Source organism: Coturnix japonica, chromosome 6 (genome assembly GCF_054131305.1).
Source record: "Coturnix japonica strain WE chromosome 6, WE-NBRP24, whole genome shotgun sequence".
Taxonomy (NCBI): domain Eukaryota; kingdom Metazoa; phylum Chordata; class Aves; order Galliformes; family Phasianidae; genus Coturnix; species Coturnix japonica.
Window position 1 is genome coordinate 26,749,362 of NC_140668.1, and position 27,041 is coordinate 26,776,402.

Genomic DNA, 27,041 nt, shown 5'->3' on the forward strand with positions numbered 1-27,041 from the left:
AGATTATATTTCCACATTTCGGTGAATTGTTGGAATGATACAAGTAGGATTCTTCCTTTATTAATTGCTGTAGACTCCATAAATGTCTTGATTCAAAAGAAAAGTAAGCATCTAACATCATTAAGTAACTGCAATAGTGGAAGAGGAGTGTCAGTAACCTTCTGAGCCAAGATCTTCACTAGGATTAGGGAAAAGTAGATGACTTAGGCAAGATGCAGCAGAGCAGCTCATTGGGAGTGGTTTCATGAAGGGGTTGGTCAGTACTTACCATAAATGACTCGAAATAAAATGTTTTGGAATTCATGTAGATCTACTTGAAAATATGAAAAGCTTATGATTTGTATGTATTTGTGTACACACAATGCAGATGTGTATACTTGTCAGTGAGTCTACTGAGAGAGCTATAGTGAATTTGTAATGCTGAGTGTATTTATTGTGAGAAGAACTGAAGATTCTATGTAGTGTTCTACAATGCTGAATTTTTTTTTCTCCCCAAGTGATTCTAGAGCACATATCTTTATCAATTGTATATGTTTGTGGGATTTAAAAATTAATTAAGCTTAATTTCACAATACAAAAAATATCTACAGTAAGAACATGCTCATTCTTGACATGATTCTAAATATACTTTCTTCCCATATTTGTTAATCGTAGGAGCTATTTGTGCTTAATCAAAGGTTCAGCTTTTCTACAGCTCATCATCTGTTCATAATCAACCCTGTCGAGGAATCAGGCTGCAGAATTTATGACGTTGCCATCATTTCTATGGTAATAAGATAGTTGATGAACACAGTTTTATTACTTCTTTGTAGGATCAGGAATAAGAAAGACTGGACTGTGGGAGGTGTAATTAACAGGGACACAGCTATCTCGAGTTGGAGAAAATGGCAGCACGGGAAATGATGGGCAATTAAAGGTGTTTTGCATAAGGGTTCCATTCCAGTTTGCATCAGTGCAAAGTTTGCAGTTATTTTACAAACTCACCAGTACCTTAAGTAGTACTCTTAGAAATAGTAATTGTTGGTGAATGTTTCAGTATCTTGCCCATTAAATATTATGTTATCTCAATTCTTGCTGTGGTAAATACTAATTGCTAACTTTTTAGACAAGAGGACAGTTGTTACTTTAAAGTCTTCAAAACCTGTTTATGACCCTCATGCTTCCAGTCTCTTACTGACATTATCTCCATCACATTGTCTCCCTAGTGGAATGTGGTGGTGGTGATGAGACTCGTTCCCTGTGGTTCAGATTTTTTCTAAGACTTAAACAGTATTGAAGCGACTTCAGGTTGATCTTCATGCTTGGAAACTTGGATGCAAAGGGAAAAGCATTTCCAGATGAGACTACCGTGCTTGTATCTGAACCCGTTGTTGGTTGTTTGGGCCTCCTTGCTACCTGCTAGTGCGCAGTATGCTTTACATCTGTGACCGTGACTTTCTGCATTCTTTCCACACCTATTCCAGAGCAAGCAAGGAGGAAAGGTAGATGCATAGGGATTACTTTAAGGATAAAATGTTTAACATCATTAGCATATGCTTGTGGGGTGTTTTTACAGTGTCTGGTGCAACTGTGTATAAATTTTGTGCTTCTGGCGCTTATAATGACTTCCAAAGCTCTGCCTTGTTTTAGAACATACAGGGCCCAGGTCTTCTGTTAATGTGGCTTGATAGGTCTGCCTTCCTTTACTGTGCTTAGTGTAGAGGGACTGTCCCTGGAAAGGAAAGATTTTGTCCTAAGGAAAGATTTTGTCCTAAATTATCTGAGATAGCAACTAGCTACAGGATAAACCAGCAGCAGGGAAGATAGGGCAACACACCTGGTGCCAGTGTTCAACATATTGAAGACCTAACCAGGAAAGATTCTGCAGGTACTGCTCTGTTTTCATCTGATTAATCAAGTCTGTCTTAAGTGAGAAAAACTTATGCAAATCTGGTTGCCCTAACAAGAAAAACAGAAGCCTTCTGTAGACGTTTGTAGGCTTCTTGCAATTAAAGTATTTTAATGATGCTCACCGGTATCTGCATATGAATAATGGGTCGTGTGCAGAGAAGCACCCAACTCATTGTATCCCTCAGTTGTATCCCTTGCACTTTCAAGGGGTTGCTCTGAAACTACCCCCACTGTAGGCCAAGGGGGACTGTCTGTCAGAACAGAGAATATTACAACACATTCATCTGGTTGACAGGTGATCACCTTAATAAGCTGATGATCAGAGACCTTGCAGTTCTCAGGCAAGAAGACAGACAGACCAATTAATCTGATTCAGCCTCAAAAAAATAACAGACTTGAACAGAATCTCAGAGTTTCCTGGAGGACACTGGAAGTGAGTGAGAAGCTGAAGACTTAGTGAACCATCATCATTATATGTTGGCTTTTGTATATGCTAGCCAGCAGTGAGTAATGTGATCAACACTCTGGGTCTGAAATGAATATCCTTGCCTTATCGCACAGATACTCTCAATTTTCTGACTGCTGTTGCATGATGAAAAGCAGGAGAAGGAATTCAAATGACAGTGATAATCTCACACTCTCATGTTTGTTTGTTTCAAAAAAGATTTCTTCCTCCAGAGGCTATACGGATGTTGCATTGCTGATTTACTGACATCCAGTTCTGAATGTTGTTTTGAATCAACCTAGAAAGAAGCTAGTTAATCTGATGTAACTGAAGCAAATACCCAAGCCTGGCATTATATTATTTTAGACTGGACTGTAGAACTGAAGCCATCCATGGAGGATACTGTCAGGAAGGACATAAGGCTCTGCATGGTGTGAGCCAAACTTTCTTTTGAACTTTGAAAATCTGGTCACAACTTCCCCTAGGCTTTGTAGCTCTGGATTCCTCAAGAATCAGTCCTTTATTTGATCCTTTTCAGCACCTATTTGACACCAAATTTTGTGCCTGCACTGCCTTTAACAGTCCATCAACAAAGCAGTCAAACTGACGTGCAATTGTCAACTTTTCCTCCGTTTACATCTGTGCAGTCCAGACAACCCATTGTTTCAAAAGGATCAGGTCCTTGGAAATGTAATTGTCTGAATCTGAACTTAAGTACGATGGAGGCAGTGGTCTTTAGACAGAAAGAACCACAGGGAGAGTCCATAGTTGTTCATGAGAGCAAACAAGCTCAATTTGTGGTTTTGTCGTTACAATAAGCTCCCTCAAACAGCATCTCATGAAACATTTTCTGTCATTACTGAAATTCCAGCCAAATCTATCTAGACTTCAGTCTATCCTGAAGTGTAAATGTCCTGCCTTCGCTATTTTTTGTCACCTTTCAGCTGCATTTCAGAAATATAATTTGGGTGAAGTCTGCAGTGCTATATTTCTTTAATAGCTGAACTTTAGCACAATCCAGATTAAAGAATATAGTTGGAGAAGATAGCATTTTCTCAGTAGCTGTCCAGATTACACAGTGAACTGTGTATGAGCAAAAAACCAGCCAGCGTATCTCCAGGTGACAGCATAGACTGCAAAGTATTTTTATTTATTTTTTTCAACCTTCATGAAGTGATACAAAGCACAAAAAGAAATTCTAAATGGAAGTTATTTTCCAAAATGCAGTAAATTATGCTTCAATATATTACTGGAATATATCTCTGCTACTGTAGTACAGAAGCCTACAAACATATATGTATTATCTTCATAAGAAGATTTCTGCATTTGTCTATTTTGATGCAATTTTGTGCTTCTCCCCTTTAAATTATTTTGAATTTGGTTGTAATTCAAGGTGATGCTTAATAAGAACTCAGAATCAAGATCTTGCAAGTCAGATATATCCATGCAGCTTCAGCCAGGGCTTTTATTTTTTGTCGGAAGGTAAATCTTTGTTCACAGTCATGGCTGTTAATTTTTGCTATTATCACATGAAAAGTTCCCTGTGACAGTGAGATATTCATTCTTTGGCACCATCTGCAAGTTGCAATGACAGAATCATAGTGGCTGGAAGGGACCTCTGGAGATCATTGAGTTCAACCCCACTGCTAAAGCAGGGTGCCTGCAGCAGGTTACACAGGAAAACATCCAGGCAGGTTTTGGATGTGTCTGGAGAAGGAGACTCCACAACTTCTCTGAACAGTCTGTTCCAGTGCCCTGTCACCCTTACAGAAGTTTTTCCTTATATTTGTATGAAGTATGCAAGTTTGTTAGCATGCAAACACGAGCATTACTTGTTTCTGACATAAATGGACTGAATTAGCAGAGAGGCTGGCAACAAATTTTTGCCATAGTTAAGGAAGGTTTTGAGAGTTTTGTACAAATTACTACAATTAATTCATTTCTGGCTGTACTTATGTCACAGTCTGCCTCTTCATGATGATTTGTTGACTCTCTCTAAAATGTGGGCTGAAGGACATTAGATCATTGCAAAACATTTTATGCAAAGAGAGATCAGCTCTGATGTTGGTTGGACTTGAAGTCATGCTGCAGGCAGTAATTAAGTATTGAATCTATACATACATATGGTTACTTATTTGTTTATGGAAGTTCTTGCTTACGGAGAGGCTCTGAATTAGGATTTGTTCAGCAAAAACTGGACAGGGGAGAGAGAGCAGAAATATATTTGTTACAGGCAAGGCAGTATTTTCTAGTGTGACTTGGATGTTGTAGAAGCCGAATATGTCTGTAGAACTCACAAAAGGTGCTGACATCTGAAATCCAAGAGAGGACTGAATCAAAATAAGACTTTTCAGCTTCAGTCTGGCTTCTGTAAAATTCATGTTCACTTCAGGAAGAAACTTTAAGGACTCCATGGCACTTTAAATCCATGTTCTGTTGGTTCTGACATGCTTTTTCCAAAGCAAACATTCTAGAATTCAATTTCTGTCACTTTTATATGGGTTTATATAAATACACAGTTTGTGGAAGGCAAGAGTAACAGAAACATGAGTAACAGACAATGAAGAGCAAAATGGGGAATAGTTTTTTAAAAAAATCATCTAACACTTTATCCTTTGGAATCAATATTCTATCTGTATAATGAACAGAGCGCAACAAAATGCAAACGTGTAATAGCTGCTAGCTTATAGGACTATTTTTTTCCCCCAATATTTCATCAATAAGATAGATTGCTTATGTTCACAGAATTTTACTGGGTGAGATATCCATTTGCAAATATTTCTTTTCAGAAGCTAAGAAAATGCATACTGGAAAATGAGTCTGCAATTTAAAGTTTATCTCCATTGATATTTTGCTTAGTGAAAATATTTTTAATTGCATTTGCCTTCTGAATAGGCAGTTCTTATCATATCAAATTATCATGTAATCTTCCAGGGTCTGTAACACAACATATGTGTTTAATAGCTTGTGATATCTGATGTGGCAGTTTTAACTTTACATGGAGTTCATCAGCTACCTTTAGGATCTGCATAGATGATGGATTTGAGAACTGATGTTCCTCTCCCTTTTGTTTTTAAATGCACACAGACGTCCTCAGCAGTGTTCACACTTCAGTGCAGGGTTTTTTTTGTAACTCTAAATCAAATTAAATGTCAAATTACATATTGTAATCACATGGTGTACATTTTATACCACAGCAAGTTTTAATGATAGGTTTTTCTTCTTAAGGAAGTACCTTTGATGCAGTCTCATCAAACAAAAGAGTCTGCCTTAAAAAAAAAAAGAAAAGAAAAAAAAAAAAGAAAAGAAAAAGGGAAAAAAAAAAAAAAAGCTGTTTCATTTTATATTGGAAAAATACAATGTGACATCTGGAGAATAAATTGTTCAGTCAGCCAGAAATACGCCTTGTAAAAATTGCTTAGGTTTCTGTAACAAGATTATTTACTGCGACTGTTCACCTATAATACAGCACACTTCTGAAATGGACCTTTTATGAAACACATCAAGCACTGTGGAAATGTATTCAGTGCATTAATCTACAACACTATACACTTTACAATACTTTTAGAACAGATTTCGAAACTCACACCATCTAATGAGACAAATCTTTTTCTTTATATTCATTCTAGCCACATTTTATGCTAAACCTTCACGTTGTTTAACATAATGCAGTAGGGTTTGGTTTTGTTTGTTTGCTTTTATAAAATGCAAACAAACACAAGGTATTACTCTTCAGTTGACTACTGAGCACAGGCTGTTCTCTGCTTGTTTCCATTGCCTTTACATAAGACAAAAGCCATGTGTACCTTCTGCTCTAGAGCTTTATAAACATTGAGGCCCTTCAAAATGTGTCAGTTTCTAATAATAGATGTGTAATTAGTGGCAAGAACCAATTATGACTATTTAAAGCCAAAGTAGGCCTAATTTGGAGAGAGTAGAATTGCTAAGAGTCTAGGTGTCTCAAGTGAAGAATCAGGAAAAAACTGAAGCACTGAAAGGGATATGTTTTTGCCTTGTTCTTAGCACTGGATCTGCAAAGAGCTAAATGTTTTCTGTAACAAAATGGTTTCTGGGTCTGAGTGAAACCACAACTACAGACAGGATGAAAGCTGACTCAGGAATTATGCAGTTCTAATATGTGTGAATACTTAATGTCTAAATCCTAAGCAAGGCAGCCTTATTTTTTTCTTGTAATGTGTCATAATGAAGTAGCAAGGGTGATTCGTAGTATGGGATTCATAATCACTGCATTCAAACTGTTAGATGGTCAGTGAGTTAGGCTGCTAATGCAACAGAAAAGGTGATTGTCACAAAAGAGGTGTATTTTACAATTTCTAAACACAGAAGGCAGTCTTTAATTGCTTTCTTGATTGAAAATAGAAAGAATATTCACGACAGGCAATAAAATTGCATGAATCACATGTTGGAATGCTTGATTCAGATATTGGGTCTGGCATATTTTGGCAAGTCAGAGTGTCCCAAAACAACATATTTTCTCAAGAAGTCCATTACAAAAATGAGAATCAAGGTCATAAAATTCCTGAACTGTCAATTGTCATTAGGGGTGTAGGTTGTAAGAGAAACCAGATGGAACATAGGAATGCAGCACACAAGTGAAAAATATATAAAAATGCACTTATTTCTCAGTTTAGCTTTCCCCTTGTTTCAGCAGTGTGGTTTATAAGAGGATCTCAGCACAGGTAAGTTAAGGTCTACCTCCAGCCTTTCGTGTATGCATTCAAACCTGCCCAGATCTCCTGCTTATTTAAATTTTATCTTTATGGATAGTAATCCAAATTGCTTGTGAGTTTATGGCATGGGATCTCAACCTCAAGGCTGGAAACTGTGGGTGATGATTAAGTTAAAAGAAAATATCATTTTGCTGTTATTTTAAGATGATATGAGGGCAGTGAGGCGCTGGAGCATGTTGCCCAGAGAAGCTATGGATGCCTCCATCCCTGGAAGTGCTCAAGACCATGCTGGATGGGCTCTGGGAAATGTGGTGTAGTGGAGTGAGATGCCATGGGTTGAAATTACTGTGTAGTCATAAGAGAAACAGCATTATATTTATTGATAAGAAGTAGTGATTTAACAAATAGTTTCAAATGGCTGGATACTTTTGTTTATTGACTGCATAGTGGATAGGGTTAAACACGCATGTCCAATAGACCCTCCTATTCAGTCCCTAGGTTCAGAGTGGACACCCTTGCTTTCTGAATTCCTTGAATCACAGAGGGAAGGTGCCTAGGTGCAGCTGAATCCACTTCTAGTCCCAGGCTTGGTTAACAGTTTATGTCTAAGGGACTGTATGAAAAAGGCAATCTAAGATATAATCTTAGTGAAGCAAACAAAGCTTAAAGATACTGCTAGTCACTGAGGATCTCTATCAGCGAGGCATCTTGATGTCAAGATGTGAGGGACCTTTGCATAGAGGTAACCTTGAGAGATGTCCCTATTCAAGAGGTGATGTTGTCAGTACACTGCCATGAAGGGGCTCTTGGGCTGTTCACTATTTAAGAGATGAGAGAAGTTTATTGTTTTTTCTTTGATGCATGCTGAACTGCCCCTTGGTTATTGTACCAGGTGTCTGCTGTTAGTTCTTTCAGCATTCAGTCTGTGACAGATCTTTAGTTGTTATCCATCTGCAAGACAACCCAAACCATTCTATGATGTTACCATATGGAGAAAGCTAAAATTCATCAACTGGAGGAAACAGACTATCATTTCTTGAACTTTTAGCTTCTATTACTGACTCTGCGATTGGGAACTCTCCCCTGTCAGTGACTGGTAACTCCCATATCGTCTTGCTAATCTAATACTTGTCTTTCTTATTTGTAGATTAAATTGTGTTTTGAATATCAACTATTATTAAATGGGTTTTATTTTATTTATATTTTAAAGAACCTTTATTAGGAAACAGGAGTAATTTTTGGCAGCCTATGTTAATAGATGACATTTTCAGCCAGAAATTGTCACCTGTCTTTTTTCTCTCAAAGATCTTGCTAATATTTCTTCTGTGTCTTCCCACTTAAAATTAAATCATCCAAAGATTGTGAAGTATTTTTCTTCAGATGCCTTCTGATGTTGTCATTTTTGTCAGTCTTCAGATGTTCAGTTCTTGCTGGGCTCCTGATTTCCTGCAGATTTTATTCTTTTTTCCCCAGAATGATTCATGTTGTTTTCTACAAGCATTGTCTACTGTATGTTTACTTCTTTTGTCATGAGAATACCCATGCCATTGGAAGTAATACTGCTTCCGCTAATAACCTCTTGTTTCTCATGCACTTAAAGATGTGACAATTTATCTCAACTATTGTTACGATATTCCTTTTATTCTCCATCTTTATTTGTGTGATTGCTTTTGTTCTGCACCCTATTTCATAGTATTGGTGCTGTATCTGTCTCATATGCTTTATTTTGGTTATGATTTTGTTTGATATCCTTGATTGCCCATATACACAGTAACTTAGCTTGTTAGCCAAGAAAATTAAGCACATGCTATCATATGCTGTATGTAATTTTAAGTGGAAATAAGCAATGTTATACTTCATACAATTCTTAAAAAATAATTGGAATTAAATGTGGAATAAAGCAATTACTTCACTCAATATGTACTTTTATTATTTATATAGCAAATAGAGCACTAAATCAAATCTACCTTTAGCTATTACTGATGTTTCCTTAAAAACTGAATTAAAACTAAAACAACTTGCTGCGTATGTGTATATGTGACAATCAGAAATAAGAATCAAAAGGAAGTTGAGCTAACTTCTCACACCACTGAAATTATCAAGGATTTTTGTATGTAAGAGCCACTGAAAGAACATTTTCCCTATACACATTCTGCAGACAAAGTGTAGCAAGATGAGTTTGCTTGTAGCTTCATGGCTATAGTGTCTGACAGCCCTTAAAACTTCCAGAGATTTTTCCTGTTCTATTTCTATCCTGCATTGAACTTATAATATTCTTCTCTGTGCTCAGTAAGCCTTGGTCAGCTACTTTGACTTACAAGGCCATTTTTATTTTTTAAACTAAATTCCTGTATTAGAATAAAAATTCCCAATAAAAGGACAAGAAATAAACAAGCTTCTTCTCTGTAGAGCTTTGTGTAAAACACAGTAAGGTAGTGCCTGTGATAGTAACTGCAACATAATCCTTACAGTAAATCAGTCACTATGCAGCAAAATGAACAGACTGCAAAAATGGAAAAAAGCTACGTGTAACACTTGAAATAGGAAAATATGTACATTCTGGAATTAGAATCCAAACTGCATGTAATCACCATTCCTCAAGACAGCACAACTGTTCTCCATGGCTCTTCCAGGAAGCCAGTCCTCAGTTCTGGAGTAATTTGCTCTTAAGTTCCAGTAAAAGCTGTCAGATGTTTAAATGCTTTGTAGCCACTGTGACCATTTTTTGTATCCCCTTCAATAGATTTGCCAAATAATTGTAGTTGCAAGTTGTCAAGAAAGGATGAAGATGATGCTAATCTTGTGTTCCCACGCTTTAACACTGCTATCTAACACAGTCCTTTGGTCCCTTTCTCTTGACAAGGCATGAGTCATCTCTTCCTGCCTCATACAGTATTTGCAAAGGGAGAAGATATGCTGCTGTGCAATAACTACGTTGTGTGTTTTCCCTGTTACAGACTTGAGCTGACACCTTTACTTCACTGTATGGGTGGACACAGAAGAATCATGCAGTATTGCCTTCAGCCTTCTCTCAAAGACATTCTCTCTTGGATTGGTGAGTGGAGACCTTTGTTTGTGGGGAAGGGGTTTAGGGAGGGGCTGGGACAACAGGAAGAAGTGTCCTTACTTAACCCAAATCACTGTGGTGTGGCTTCATGGGTTGAGTGGCAGATCCATGAAGCATCTTGTGGAAGCTCTGAACCAACTCAGACTGTGTGCTGGTGTAAATCATTCTAGGATGCCAATAAGGGAGAGATAACCCAACTGTTTGTTCCATTAAAGAATGTAGCTGGAGATATCACCCTTACACTAACAAAAGAAGGAAAAATACATAATATTTCTTTAAAACCTCATTCTAAGCATTAAGTATCAGTTCAGCCATACAGAAATGCATCTAGGTCATTATGAAGAAGCAAATTTTGGTACCAAATTCAAAACCTAAAGGGCTTAGGGAAACTCTACTGGCTGAAAAACTTAAACATAAATGCCTATAATTGTCTCTGCTAAAACTTCCATCTCCTTAAAATTTTGCAGTAAATGTACTGAAAAGGATTTCCCCCTATAAAGTGATCTTAACAATGATTTTTAGAATCGTCTCTGGATATTCCAGCACATACAAATATTTTTGCTCTTATAGAAGAAATGCTCATTAAATTTTCTCAGCTAGAAAGGAAGCTAAAAACTTGGGTAGGCGTTATCCATTTCCCTGATAAATATGGGGCAGATGTTCTAGTTTTTACAGCTTGGAGCACAACGTTTGACTGTGTAAGGCTTATTTGCCTGATCTGAATTAGATTACTTATTTTTGTTGAAACAACTGCAAATAATATAGGAAAAACAGGAAAAATTCAAGAATTAGTACTACAGCTTGCTTTGCACTCCTACATGAGGAGGTCCAGGCAGGAATTCTGCCTATGTCTACATTAAAATATATATATATATATAGTGAAATGGACTAAATGTATTTCGTATAATTGTGAAACAAATTAAATTGTTTCTGTACTCATACCAAGGTCTGCTGGCAGGAGTAAAAGTTGGAGAGGGATCTGGAAATCTGCAAATACTTCCAATTTTTGAAGTTAATTCCCATTGAAGTCATTATGAAAATCTTATTTCAGAATTCCATGAGATCTGTCTTTCAGCAGTGTAGCCCTTGCAGATATGTATCATTGACATACTTAGCAAGCTGGTATAAAATCATAAGTCACTTTCTCCTAACCTGCTCTCCTCCTCTTTGAGACAGTTGAAGTGAATTGAGTTGTTCTGTTTTTGTACGTATCATCTGTAGCATAATTTGCAGCATTATGTTACAGTTTAATATTCACTTCAAATAAAAAACACGACTCCAATCATCTATTGATTGACTAGTACTGCAATAGTATAGATCTCTGGCACAATGTAAATTACAGTTTTATATATGATGCCACATTTCAAAGTATTAGCATTCAGATTAAAAACAAATGCACTCTGCCAAGAAAAGCTAGATTTAGGGCCAAAGCAATTGCATTTCGAAATACATTTATGCTTATTTTTTAAAGCATTTCAATTTGGGGAAGATGAAATTGAGGGTAAGCTTTTTGCCTAGTATGGTATACGTCAGGGGCTTACCCAAGGGGATAGAAAACAAGCCATGAAGTTAATTTAGCTTCAGAACTAGACAAAAACCTCTTGACTCATATAGGCAGTGCTCAAGGTTGAGAACAGCTGCAGATCTCTTAAAATCATGCTTTTTCTGCAAAATCAGCTTTTATATTTCTGTATGTGCCATCTATTTATAAACATTTCTATGGCTATGTAGAATCCTCTTTATAAATGGGTTATTTTAGAAACTATTTGATCCACTCAGAATTTATTCTTTATTTCTTTGTTTTGTTTCAAGGTCAGAATTAAATTTAAAGGGAAAAATGCCTCTTGTAAGATTTTTCTTACACAATATCTGAAAAGGTGACTTATTTATTTATTTTTTTCATAGAAAAGCCTGTCTCTTCGTGTTTAAATAACTGTCTACATAACTCACTGTACTGAAAATACTTTTTCTTAAATAGTTTGAATTTTGATCTGAAACCACAGCTCACCATGCTGATTTCTCATTTGTTTTTTGAGGAAAAGCATCAGCCTTGACTGAAGCAGTTGCTTCAGGATGCATTTTTTGAGCCCTACCCAGCCAAATCACTTCTTATAGTAGGTTTTATATACTTAAATACTTCTTATATAGGATTATAACAGTATTTTTATAAACAGAAAAATAATACAGAGAAAAAAAGTTGCAAGCTCCCTCATCTACTTTTTCTTCTACTAAAAGAGACTAAAACTGATGTTCCTTTTCTATAAAAGAAGTTTTGCATAATGATTCTTCCTGATTAGAAATCTGAAACTTCTTTAAAATAGCACTATTATTATTTGAAAATGATCTCATGTATTGACTTTTCCAGGTAGATACAATTTAACAACTGGTGTTTATTTGTGCGTGCTGTACTGTTTGACTCATTAGTAGTTTTTGTAGTCCTTAAGAAAATGTCATCTGGTACATACACAGTGTCATGCAGGTGCTCGGGTTCTTTGTGCTGCTGAGTACAGGTCTCCTCTATGCACTACACAGATTCCTCAGGTACACTTGGAGGGAAAAAAAAGCAATTTATTTTAAGAGTATTTTTGTTAGCAGATCTTGGGTTGATAAATATCCAATGTGGTATGAGCATTCATGACTCCAGAATTATTGTATATTAAATTCTCTTCAGCTGGTAGTTAATAACCAACTTTTGATAAAATTTTTAACTAATCAAATAGAAATTTATTAGTGGAAATGTTTCACAAGACATGTTTTGCTCTAAATGCCAAATGTAAGACGCCATATTTTTCCACCCTAGTGCTTTCCATTGTCAAGGCTTAATTTTCTGAGCACTTCTCAGACTCGCTGTTTCACATTCAAAAGCCGCATTCTTTGAGAGCCTGAGTTACCAATTTTGTCCACATATTACAATGTGTATTTTAATTAAATGGTGTTTCAAGTGACAGAACTTGGGCCAAGCACATTAACTTTGTCCTGTTGTCCAGAAATCCCTTTGTGTTACATAACTACAATGAAAAGCTGGCTTGCAGTGTTAATATCAGCCATGACATGCCTGTCTGTGAACATGCATCTGCTCCTGCTTAAAAAAAATAAAAATAAAAAAATAAAAAAATAAAAATCTTGCATTATTTATAGATTCTACCATTCGCTGATGTTGGGTTTTGACAGTCTTCCCTGCGAACACCGTGAAGATAAAGGATTATATAGGTCAGAAATCTGGAGCCCCAGCACGTCCATGATCTGCTATAGTTAACCAGAATCACCAGCAGGTTATTGAAGGGACACGTTCAATCCAACACAAAGGGCACAGTTACGCTGACATTTTCCTGAGATCATTAGGGAGGTTTTGTGACCTACTGTTAATTAATTCAACGTTGTATTGAAAAATAACACATATGTTTTTTTAAGCTGAGTGATCTTATAATGATCCACAGTGTTTTGAGGTCAGAGAAACAGATAACGTTATTAAAAGCACTAAAAATACGTATAGAGCTTCCTTTCAGAAAAATCATAGTTTTACTTCAGAATTCCCATTTTGCAATAGAAGCTGTATGGCAGATAATCTTGGAATACTACAAGGAAGGTTTTGAAAGTATCCTAATAATGCTGAGGCAATGAGTGTGGAAAAGATATTTTCCAAACTCTGCCCATTTTTTAAAATTCCACAAAGAGCATCACTGTTAGAATGGAAAATGAGTATTTACCTTGGAAAATTGCTTGCTTTTTTGAATAAGTCGTTGCTCAAGCTGGAGTGGAATAACACACATCATAAATTAATGCTGTTAAAATGAATACTTGATATGAACCCTGGGAAATATTCTTTGCCATCAGAGTTTGAAAAAAGTAGGAGCTGTGCAGAAGCCAAACCAATTTGCATTGCTTGAAATCACGTAGGTTTCCCGCCACTGATGAATTAGCAAATGCTTTGGATCAGCTCCATCTTGTAGTGTTGTTAGTGTTTACCTAAAAAGCAATAGTGCAAGAAGGTACAGTATGTGATTTGGAAGTAAATCAATACTGAAGTTCAATAAGGAATTGTAAGTTAGAAGAGCAACAAGAAATGCAGTTCTGTTGACCTGAGCAGCTGATATCCATCTGATCACAGTGCATAGGCCAAAAAGGCCTGTCTGACACTCTGCTTCTGCGCACCTGTGAAGAGGTATTTATTCTTTTGTGTAAAACTTATGAAACCTCACAGGCCAAACTGTCAAAGCCTGGATCTCCTCTCAAGTTCTGGCTCTGTTTTTGCAATTGTTAACCTTTTCATTCTCCTGGTTCCAGTATACTTGTTTCTTGAGCTGTGCTAAGTCTGCTGCTCCCAGAAATGGATGACTTCTTCTCTGTTCCTCAAATATTGTGATCTAAACATTTGTGTTTGTGATACATTCATCAGCTGGCTGCCTTCTGTCTTTTCTGCACCAATTATTTTTATTTTTCTACTCAGGAAAGAGATGGTCTTAAGGTTAACCAATGTAAATCCTGCATATTGTTGGGTTAGGGTAGTCAAACACCATTCCTGATGCTCTACTGAAACACTTCATGGTCAGCACTAAAAAAAATCGATCTGATGGCAGTAAGTTCAGCTGGTAAAGATGGAAGCAAACTCTGCACGCATCTTCCACATGGAATCTCTCCTCAGCTATGGTGTCTGTGACCAGGAACCTCATACAAGAGCCATCCTCTGCCACTCAGTTCCCTGACCTGAGACTTGGTTTTAACCCTGGCTGGTACTGTAAAGCTGCTTCTCTATAGCCAAGAAGAGTAATGTTTGAGACTTAAGTATCTGGGCATTACTCTACTGAGGCTTAGTCCAGCATTCTGACTAATTGGGGTCATCTATGAAGCACTCGTTAAGTTGGTCTTAATATCTGAAACATTAAGATTTAAATCACTTGAAGTAATTCTTTGTCAACATTAAGTAAATTTCCTAGTTTCAACCACTGTATATCTCAAGAATTTATCTGCAAGGAATCTAATTCCTCTGTGAATCTTGTTAAATTTATGGCCTTAGCAAAATGCCATGACAAGGAGTTCCAAAATCTAATTATATGTTGTGTGAGAAAAATTATTTTCCTTTAATCAGTTCCTAATTTGCCCCATTTCAATTTAATAACTACCTCATTTTATTGTGTTATGGAAGAGGAGAAGAAAAGCTCCCAGTTGACCTTCTTTATAGCTTTCATTACTTCTTAATACACTTTTTGTCATGCCTGTTCCTATTTGTCTTGTTTTCAAGAAAATAAACAAAACATGAATTTAAAAAGCAATTTATCCTTATCTAAGAGCTATTCTTTGCTTTCATCATATTTATCTGCTTCTGTGAACCTTGTTTCTTCAATACCCCCTTTGAGATGCAGAAAATCTATAGTATTTTTATTCGCATTACTTCATTATTTTCCTTCTATATTAAAGTGCTTTTTTTTTTTTTTTTTCTTTTTTCTTTTTATGAGTGCTCATTCCCACTATAGGCCATCCTTCAGGTCTCTCCACAACACTGGTTAGGTGCCTTTTCTGTAATATATCAGCTTAGAACTTGCTATGATGAAGGACTAATTTCCATTATCTCCATAATGTACATTCGTTTTCATTTATCAATATTGAATTTTTTCTATGTTGGCTTCGACCTAGGTTGTTAAGCTGTTTGATAGATCCTTATTGTTATCTCAGGACTAAAGAAACCTTAATAACTTTAATTCTCTGTAAATTTAAGTATCTTATTTAATTGGAATTTATTAAACATATCAAGCATGAGATTTTGTCATCTTTGGACATCAGCACTGTTTTGTTAGACTAAAAAATCCAAACAAATTTGAAGATTTTAGAGTAGAATTATAAGAAAAATCTCAGTTCTTTCTTTTCTGTTTTACCAAAGTACAGAGTAAAATCTGCTGTGGCATTTGGATGAGCGCATTTGGGCACTGAGTGAATGGTCTTTTGCTGGCATTATACTTATGAGATCCTAAGATGGACTTTCCAGTCTGGTTCAGCTAATTTAGAGTGGTCTCATCAGCAGTCATCCACTGCCATGATTTTTCACCCCTGAACTGTAAGTAACATAAATGAGTCATGATAACAGAGATTTATTCCATGTTGTCTTGTATCTTTTTTTCCCAGACTGACTGAAAATTATTATTCAGAAACCCTAGGAAGCAGATCTGGACATTTTTTTTGTTGAGCTTTGAGTGGGTGCTGATTAAGGGCTCAGCCTGATCCCCACATTCTTTGCAGTTGCTTTTGAAATGCCAGGAAAAGGATGCCAGGGTGTCTTTGTCATCATGATAGTAGAAATTTGCTGTAGCTCAGCAAGAAAGTACTAAACTGCATCCAAAGAGTCCAAGAGAGCCTTTTCCTTGCTCATATTTCATGTGACACATAGACTATTGTCCTGACTTCTTATATTTCCTAACTCTAATGCTGCACTATTTGTCTGATGTGCATTTTAGTCAAGATTCAGCATAATTCTTATGAATTGATTTAACAATTTTTGTTCTCTGTTTATTGGTCTTCCAGGGATCTAAATCTGTCTGTCATTGAGCTATACTGTTACTTATCATTTAGTGCTACTTTGTCTTCACCTTACTCATCACTCTAGTGTGGCTGGTGCATTTTTGGCACTAAATCTGGCCCTGCTGCTCCCTCGACAGCCTCATTAACTTTTTCCTGAGGTGTGGAATTTTGTCAGTAGCCTTTTCTGAACCCAATCTTGTCAGTGGATCAATTGCAATTGTGCTCTGAAATGGTTTTGTTGCAATTATTAAAGCTAGTGTATTTATCCATTTGGTTTTTGAGACTTGGGTGCAAGTGGTACTTGTTCCTTCTGCTTTACAACCCCCCTGACATGAGCAGTTATTTTTAGGTTGCACAGCTTTGATTGTGAACCTCTGATGTACAAGAAAAGCTTACAGAGCAGTCATCTGTCATTGCAGAGTGTGTACCCACAATGTTTCTGTGTTCCCACAAATTCCTCATTTCATTCCTCACTGACACTCCACCTCCTTGGCTTCAAGGGCGTTTTGGAGGCTCAGTGGGGATGGGATCTAGAAGGCAGCTTGCTGCTGACAACTCTGGCATAAGCATTTTTTGTAACATATGTAATTTGGATACCAGGCTGAATTTTCGACAGTAATTAACAGGTTGAGTAACCTCAGCAGTTGCTTATAAAATACCTGCAGAAGTTGTTCTCTACAGGGTGGGAGTTTAAGTATCAAGCAATTTATACTCTGGCAGGCGTTCTGTAATCTGTGTTTTACCCAGAACCTAATTCACATTAAGTTAAACTAGAATTTGATCTTGGAATAAAACAGGAAATCTATGAAATAACTTTTTCTATTTCACACATGTACTTTTCTGGGAGAAAATACTGGTAAAAGTATTTTGAATTTCTTTTTCTTGTGTTGTTTTTTTCTTTCTTTTTTTTTTCTTTCTTTTTTTTTTTTTTTTTTTTTTTTAATTAATTTAGAATGCTTTTATATCTCAGCCAAAAGTCTATTGCAAAAAACATGTAAATAATGTTCTGAATACTTACATTTCAGTGTAAGTGCCATCAGTGTTTTCAGGCCGGAGTCTTAAATACAGTCCTAGTCAGTTTGTAAGTTCTACCTTTAGATGAAATGCTTGGTGTTCAGAGTCACCTCCTAACAAAGAGACCCAGGACTCACAAAATGTATGTGGTAGGCCCCAGCCTCCAAAATACTGTATTCAAAGAAGGTAAATAGGTGTGAGAACTGTAAGACCTGGCTCCTTCCTTGGGCTTGGAGGGGAACTCCATGCACCTTGGAGTAATTTAATGCAACTTAATTGTAATTTCCTCTCTGCCTCATGTAACTGTTTGAAAGATTGTGATCAGTAGCAGTGTCTTGCTGAAATAAAAAAGCAGAAACAAAACATAACAGTGACTGCATGCATTCCTGTTGGCACCTATCTCTGGCCTCTGTGGATAGTTTGCTTCAAATTAGAAGCTATAAGAGCTAAGCCAGCTGGTCAATACTGACAAGAGAGAAGCCAGCTATATACAACTGTATTTTGAAATGATAATAGCAACCTTTAATAAATTTCAGCTAAAAAATGGTATAATTTAGATACAGGACTGCTGCGGAGGTAACACCTGACCGAATCAGGCTCTGTGATGTGTTTCAAAGCATTTCCATCAAGACATCTATGTTCAAGCAGATATCACTATTGATTATCATTTATTCTACTGTGAGTACTAAAGGAGATAGCAAAATGCTCCAATACATACCAAAAAGGATCAAAGATTTTTCTCTTTCAGGTTTTTGTGAGTAGGAATAAAATGAGCTTCAATGTATTTGTGTGGGAACATGCATAAAAGAAAGGAAACGGATCAGGCTGGATTCTATTGTCAAGGGAAAAAAGCTGGGGAGGTGAAGCTTGATGATGTCTTTTAAGATATGTTGAGGTATAATAAAAGGGGGTTGAAAAAAGTCAGAGGCATTAAAACAAAGAGTTTTTGTATGCCTATGTTCAGCAGCACAAACTCAGTAAAGAGAGTATGCTGTGAGTCTTTAAATCCAATGCCATTACTGAAGGAAACACTACATTAGATTAAAACCTCAAAGTTTACATTTTCAATTTGATTTATTGTGTTGCTGTATCCTACAATGATGCTCTATTGACAAAGCAACATCCTTTCTGTAAAGATAAGTAATTATCACTGTGTTAAATATTTGTGCTGCGTGAGGTTGTTGAAGTTTTACTGACATAAAGTAGAAGCATGCAGACTTAAGGAGCAGTTTTCTGTTTCTTATGCTTGGGAATAAAGGAGATCATTGCTGTGTCCTTCCTTAGCTGTCTGGGGATACACCTGTTGAAAGCATTAGAATCTCCCATTAGGTATGGAAACAGATTATGATCGCATCCTTGCCTATGGCTGCTAATAAGGTTAAAAAAAAAGGCTCTGGTTAAGAGAGTATATAGCAATTGGTATATGTAAGGATACTTCTGTGCAGTTTTGTTGGTGTGTAGTGGACTGACAGGAGTGAAGGTGCTCTGTCTTCTGCTGAGATATATACTTTCTCAGGACTTATGTAACTCCTATTTCCCCGATTCTGTATTATTTTATATTTTGCTACTACTTTTATGGGCTTCATGGAGTATGTGTGCCACTGGGGACTAAAGAATGCGGTTTCATACTGAAGTACAACACAGCATTAATTGATGTGATTTGTTTTCTCCTGTGATTCAAGCCCAGTTAAAGATGATGTGCAATATTGCCAAGTCTGAATTGACTGAAATCACTCATGAATATTTATCATGCCAGTGATTCAGCTTCCTGCATTATATTCCATGTAACGTTGCACCTGACCAGACTAGCTATGGCTGTGATGGTGTTGGGAGGACAGATATACTAGGACCGAATTCTAGCTGAGAGGAGATTTCAGACCAAACTGTAAAAGTGTCAGCTGCTTTCTCACTTCTTGGGAAAGCTGCAAAAAGGGAGTATTTCTAACAACATAGGAACTGTGCTGTTATGCAGTGGCACTGATTAAGTGACACATTGAACAGAAATCAAGAGAAGTGCTCGCTCATTTGATGCTGAATAATTCACTCGCAGGACTCATTAATATGAGATATTGTGGAGGTCAAAAGTGCAGATGGAGTCACAATGATGTAACACAAATGTATAGATTTAAATTGAGCTGTTATTAAATTTGATGCTCTGTGTGGAAACACCAACTCAGAACAACACTGTCACTGAGTACGTGTGTCCTGGAGAGGCCCCTTAGTGCAACTCCTGATTCCTGCTCATCTGTTACCCCCACCTGGTCTGCCACGAGCAAGAATTTTGGTCTGATTCAGTGTAGCATTTCTAATCTTCCTACAGTATGATATACAGTAAACAGTGTCTCAGCTCGCAGATATGAAGATACTGACTTTGGGTTTCACATAACCCTTTTCCTTACACAGAGTTCTGCAGTCCTCCTGCAGTCACTGAATTGCTGTGCTTGCAGGTCCCTTCCTCTTCCTTCAGTGTGTTACCGATGCACCTGTTATGAAGGTACAGTGTGTACGTTATCTCCCTTAAACATAGGTGCAGGAGCTTATAAAGTGCCACTGTGATGTTCCTGACTGGGAAACTTGCCCTCCAATACACACATTTGGTACTCATACATTATCTTTTGGCTTCCTCTCCACATGCCCATCTGTTCTGATGGCATTGTGCCTGCTCACAAGATGGTGTGCCAGCTTCACTAGACAATGATGCCAATCAAATAAGAGTTGCTGCAAGTGCTTTCTGTTCTGAAAGTAGCCTCTGTCAAGCGAAAGCAGTGCTGTAATGGTGCTACTTGTCTCCTTTTTCTTGTTTACACCTGCTGACACTTATCCTGCAAGATAGTGTTGGGATAGTAAGGGAGAGCAGGAGATGCAACATGGGGTGGCTGGGTTGGCAGAAAATAAAGGCACAATCACAAGATCAACTTGTTTTAACCGTGAGGTGTGCAGGCAGTGTTGGTCAGGATGCAGATCCAAAAGAAGGCAGAAAAGGGTGTCTAACTGGGAAGAAATGTTTGAGAATAAGGGTATTACTGGCAAAAAATGTTTTGTATATGCATTACTTATATATTATGCAAATGCATTTGTACAGCATTGGAAAGGTAACCTTTAAAGCTGGAAGGTCTTGTGTGCAGGTGAGTCTCTCTGTTCCATTGCCTGCCAGTGAAAGGGTACCTGATCAACTTAGGAGAAATTGAGACCTGTATTGAGAGCAAAATGCAACACATAAGTCAAATGGTTTGACAGTTTGTTGGAAGATGTATAATCAGTTGAGATTGGAAAGAACCTGTGTTTTTCATTTTCATTTGTTATATAAGCAAGAACACAAGTTCAGTATTTCATATCTGAATGTTTTGTGCCACTTTCCATGTTTTCTGCTTTCTTTTGAAAGGAAACCAGCACTGTGAGCATAAGCTTAGACAGAATGCAGAGCGTTTCTGTTTAGTCTGCAAAGCTCTCGAAGAAGTTACTATCCAGAAATTCATCTAAGAACAAAGAAGTAACAAAACAAGGGCTGAGATTAGAAATCTCGTGCGCATTTTCGCACACTTAAGAATGTTTATGGGCTACAGGAACATAGGCTTTAAGGTAATTCTGATAACTGATCAAAGCAAGACCCTCTCAAGAATGTCACCTAATTGTTTCCTTCAGAAGGTTTGCTCACCTTGGTATTTTTCCCATCCATCAGTGCAGTTAGTAGTATCTTATTTTCGAATTCTGAAGTCAAGAGCTAATTATTGAATTTGTGTAGCATATGGTAAGAAGCCATGAAGCAATTCCTGAGGTGCACAAACCTTGCATTATTAATCCATGGAATTACTGGAGAAAAAAATTAATCTTACAGAGGAATAAAGAATGGCTCTCGGTTCTTACTTATGATGATCATCTTGCTACTTGAAAGCCCCTTAATAGCCCATTAGCAACCCATTACAGTGATCTTTCTGCTAAGGTGACCATCTCCTGTAACAGATGTGATTAAAGAAGAATACAGCTTCATAGCTTTCAGATTGGTTAGCTTTCATTACAAGATGTAGGTATTCAAATGGCAGAAGGAGAAGAAATTTGGAATTTCATTTCTTAGAATGAGCTGGAGAAAAAGAAAATAAAAGCTGACTAGTGGAGAACTAGCTTTTCACTTTTGGCATATAGTACAGTACACAGGAAAGTTGCATAAGTATAATACTACAATGGAACGATTGTCATTACCAGTAAGCAACAACTGAACATACCAGGCTTCTATAGAGTTCCTGTAACTTTTTGGATGAACTTTATTGCTAATTCTTTTCTACTGATGCAAAACAAAGCGAGAGAGATACCAAAGCAGAAAAAGTGTTTCAAATCTTAGAGTCAACAGTAGGAAAGTTGGAAGATAAATGGTCACGGAAAGTGAAGTAAACTGCCTCAAGTGACCAGCAAATGCAACATCAGATCTAGAAATATGATCTGGCTTCTGACTTCCAGTCTTGTGCCCAATCTGGGCCAAACCATTACCTCTCAGGGTGAGTTGGTCTGATGATATCTAATTAGCTAATATTTTGAAATAATAGGACATGGGTAATAAGTAGAATTGCCTACCGCCTATAAAGAGATTTTTAATAAGCCCCAAAAAGTAATAGTCCATGAGCTCTCACTTGCTCTGCAAGGAGAAATGCAAAGTTTTACCTTTGTATATGACACTGATCTAAGGGAGAATCTGACATTATATAAATACACAGTCTGTTCATGACTAAATTTATTTCACGATGTGAGAGTACTTTTTAGTCATAAAAAATGCATAAAATCTTTCTTATGTGAAAAAACGGGAAGCCAACTTTTAAATTTCTCTCTACAGAGAGAATAAAAGTCGATCATTGACCTAGAAAAGCTCAAATAAAGATTTACGTATAATTTATATCCAGCATTTTCTGAAGAAGGGAGATGTGAATGACTCGTTGAAGACTGTAATCTAGAATAACCCTTGACCTTCTGCTCTCTCATTCAGGCTGCTGCTACCATAGCTGTTCATTTAATGCACAAGCAGCTCCATTCTTCTAAGGCTTGAATCCATTGCTTACTGACATTATTTGGGACATGGGATTAGCACACTGTAAACAAGATTTATCTTATCGCAACTCGTAGCAAGAGACTGCTATGTAGAACCATAAATTGTCACAGAGCTGTCTCCTTAATCCTTTCTGCATTCATTTTTATTAGATTTCTTACTGCTTCCTTCAATCATGTTTGCTGATTATTAAAAAGCAAGAGTTTGGGAAAGTGCAGTCTTTTCAGCTGTCAGCTCTGACGCTGCTGCACAGACAGAATACATATAAGTAAAAAACCCTCCTAATATTTGCATTCCTATTTTCTGGTGTGGATTCATGTGTAATTGTACTGTTAGCTGCAAGTCTCCAAGTGAGTCTAGAAGTGATTTTGTTTCCCTTATAATACTAAAGCTTACTAAAGGATCACTCATTTATTAGAATGACAGAGTAGGAAAACAACTAAGCTGATACAGAACTAATTTGAATTCTCTAAATTCATATCTTCATTTCCATGTATACACTCTGAACTTAAAGAGTTTATCAGCCATAAAGCATCTTACGGTCCTAAACATAAATAAATATAAAGAATAAGGGAATTATGTTCAAGGTGAGAGAGGAACAAGAGGTTTGGTCAATCCATGCAGAGTAAGTAATAGAGGCAGGGGGTACTGAGGTGTGAGCAGGTTTTGTAACTTTAAAGAAGCTCTGGAAAATGGGGAAGTGGACCAGATGCTGCCTGGGCACAGCTGTACAGGATTCCCACTCCTGATTCACAGCTGACCTGCCTGCCCCAGGGCAAAGGCTGCCCATAGAAGTACCCCTCCTGCCTGACTATGCCTCTGTCACAGGGTGGGATTGCTCTAAGCCCCATCAAAAGGTTTGTATAAACCTCGTTATACTGTTATGTCAGTAGTTAGCATATCACTTATAGTAAGCCTTCAGGAATTGTACACTGCTGCTTCAAAACAATCTAATTAATCACAGACATGAGTACATGTGAGTAATTAAATGGAGATAAAAAGTATAATTCACACAAATGCATAATTATTGTGAGATTATTACAGTTTTTCAAATTGTCTTACGTATTGAAGTTGTTTTTGAAGGTGGGAATGCAGCTTCAATGTCGCTTTGATAGTCTGGGGAATGTTATATACCAGTTCTTGTTGTTTTTTTTTTTTATTTGAATCTATTTTATACAGTCACATTTTTTTTAAATGATAAAATCTGCTTCATGCTCCATGAGTTTTACCATAGTTAAAGGAGCAATGACGAAGGACCTAAAAAGAACAGTCTGAGGGGTTCAGGGATTTGTGGAACATAATTGCATAAAGCTCAGGAAAGCTACATTCACATTAAAAAAAAAAAAATTAAAAAAAATGGAGATAAATTGTGACTCTATTGATATACTAAAAATCCCAGAGAAACAAACAGAATTGATGTTTCAAGGCACTGTGTACTTCTGCTTAATAAAATTGACATGAACCAGTGCTGGAAAAAGGTCAGTGTGAAAGAGATATGGACTAATTTATTTATTTATAGTGCAAAAAAGAACAGAGGAATCTGACAATGCCAAAAGATGGACAGTACATGGAAGAGAACTTGGGAACACATGTAGGAGAAGAGATGCTGTGAGACATGGCTGTTTGACTGGGAAAAAGCTGAAGCCACTCTGGGTAAGGTGTTCTTGTTTCTTACAGTTTTATTTCTGACTCTGCAGTCCTCCAGGATGATTTGTGTTAGCATATTTCCCATACTTCAATGCTTTCCAAACTAGGCTGAAAGCTTTGAGTATAAAGTATTAGAGGCCAATCATATTTTAGCGTTATCCAGATCTGTCCCAGTTTCCTGGTAGACATATCTTCTGTTCTTTCATGTACACCAAGGAACAAGAAAAACTACTGGGCAGTTTTTCCTAATCCTTCACATAGTTCCTGCATACCTAAAGTGGTAACACAATGCTGTATGTTTACCTCTCTTACATTTATGTAGTTGTTATCTTGGCTTTCAGTAGAAGTGTATGTGAGTGCATATTGTGAAAATGAAGCCCATGTTTTCTGGTCACTCCCTTTTGCAATGTACACTTGCCCTTCTAGTGGACAATATATTTGTATTTTCCTTTCTGCAATTTGGAAGGAAGTCAAAACAGCATCTATTCATTCAAGTATTTTCTATAAAGTATTTGCTCACAGTTGGTCTTTTCTTAGTTTTTCTTAAGTGTAGCAATAGAACACTGACAAGAAAACCTGCCAAAAAATACCAACTATGATACAGTAATACTAACTTCATTTTCCATCCTTTGCCTGTATGAAAGAGTAGAGCTTCAATAGTTGTTTTTTCTTAATAACTGAAAGTGTTTTTTTGAAAAGAAAATTTTTGAACCTGCTTGTTTAAATCACTGATGCTGTTGTTGTGGTGAGGGCTTTGCTTCCAAAAAGCCTTTGTTCTCACTATGAGAGAAATTGTTGATAGCATTTTAAATGTGAACTGCAAACTAACAGTTTTTCCTTAGCAACTGCCGTCTCTGCCAGTGCAAGTGCTGTGTTCTGAGATTTGAATATGCAAAAGATGGGGTCAAACTGTCTTGAGGATATAAAAAAAAAATATATTGGATGAAGTAAAATTTTGTCTGAAATTGAATTTGGGGAAAATCAAATATCTGTTGGTTACTTCTCGGCAGATGTTGAAAGGGTTTTTCCTGGATTCCATCCTTATTGATAGTGTGTCTTTTGATCTGAAGCCAAATAAGAAATCTGGATTTGGAAATTTTCTTTGACTAAACATATTAGTTAAGTATGTAAATCTGCTTATCATTGCTTAAGGAACCCTGCCAGAGTAAGAAACATCTGGAGCTCAGTATCAGCTAAGTTATTAATGAACATTTTTACTATGTTTCATCTGGAATGTTGTAGAGTTGTTATCTTAATTGCTTAAGTCAGCTTTATCTAAAAGACAACTAGCTGTAAGTTCTGTTGTTTACATTTGGACTCCTATGAAATCCACAGAGTGCAGTTTTGTAGGCCCAGCTACTTAGTTTTCCAGACTTGTTCAGAAGTGGGCTAATATGTGTTGTAGCACAAGCAAGTCAGGTGGAATAATCACGGTTTTGAAACGGCAGCGCTTTCTTTCACAGGAGGCACATTCTGAAAATTAGTTGTTTCCATTTAGGATTATGAATTACATGGTCTGGTTTATTTATTTGAATTAATCACTGTGTAATTCCAAGAAAGGATTATTTGACTTGTCCTTGATAAGGATGTTAAGTACAGATATTGATATAGCTTTTGGCCATAAAGCCAGTCAGCTTATCTCCTTAGGGTTAGAAAGAGTTCTCAGTCTAGTTCAGCTTTTAAATGTACAGCAAACTGTTGTATAAGATGGGATTTTCAAAGCTGATAGATGCTGAATGTACTATGGGGTACTTTGCTAAAGCAAGTAATTGGTTTTATCAGCTGATGACAAGTATCCTGCTAACTGTTGAAGTGAGAACAGCTAATAGCTGAGCCTCTATACATGAAAAGCTTAGTAAAGTAAGGGAACATGTTGTTGAAGGAAATGTTATTTATCTGTAACAAAAATTTGAGTAGTCCTCTGCACAAAAAGAAACAATGCTGAAACTTGGTAAAGATATGTGTAACCCAGTACCTCTATTTTGAATAAATCAATTACACGTGATGTATTTGGAGGAAGGATTGCTTAGCCACTATTGGTACGAGTCTCTGTGTGAGTACTGATTCAGTGCTTGGTTTTCTTGGTGGATGCTGCCATAAAATATAAGCTCAATATCAATATTTATACTAATTTGAAAATATATGTCAGTTAGATGGTTGTTTTACTTTCTACAGATGGTTTTCTGTCTTGTTCTCATTGCTGTTCTCAACATGGAACATTACAGTAGGGGAAAAAGTTAACCAGTTTTCAGTGCGTAAGAAAGAAAATCTGAAATATGGTGAATATATGAAAGAATTCTAATATTAGCTTAGAAAATAAAGCTCATGGGAGAGCGTTTCTGCTATTGTATTAATGGTAATTATCATTCTGTCTTTAAATAAGTGCAAGTTGCTCCACAATGCACCTACTGCATGAGCTAAGCTGTTCCAGATCTTCCTGACTCAAATCAATTAGGAATGTGGTGTCAGTGATTATCATTGTTTGTACACTTATAAATGCAGTTGCAGTCTCCCTCTAGAGAGTGTCTACATTCAAAGAGAAATTTGCTCATGAGAATGGGAAAAATAGAACCAGAGGTCTGGAAAGTGCTAGCACAGAGTCGAAAAATTGTTTCCCACAGTAAACACAAAAAGTAATCCAGTAATTATATATTACATTACTGAGAATGGCATGTACCTTCTTGTTTTATTTTTTTTCTAATGGATTGTGCTTCTGTAATAATGGACAATAATTTTCTACCAGTC

The 27,041-nt window shown here is 36.8% G+C and overlaps 1 protein-coding gene across 9 annotated transcripts in view; it reads left to right on the top strand.

The window, feature by feature from the left end:
• Positions 1 to 5,691: 5,691 nt before the first annotated feature.
• Positions 5,692 to 27,041, top strand: part of TOX3 (TOX high mobility group box family member 3) — a 116,767-nt gene continuing 95,417 nt past the window's right edge. For 3 of the 9 annotated variants that reach the window (XM_085551809.1, XM_085551811.1, XM_085551810.1), the window contains exons 1-2: positions 5,696 to 10,081; positions 24,169 to 24,302. Coding sequence is in view for 2 of the 9 variants with exons in the window: in XM_085551801.1 (XP_085407927.1) it covers positions 9,892 to 10,081; positions 24,169 to 24,302 (324 nt within the window). In the remaining 7 variants the exon portion in view is untranslated. Of the gene's footprint in view, positions 10,082 to 15,982; positions 16,143 to 24,168; positions 24,303 to 27,041 lie in introns of those variants that run through there. The other 6 variants (XM_085551803.1, XM_085551806.1, XM_085551801.1 and 3 more) reach the window with 5 other exon arrangements.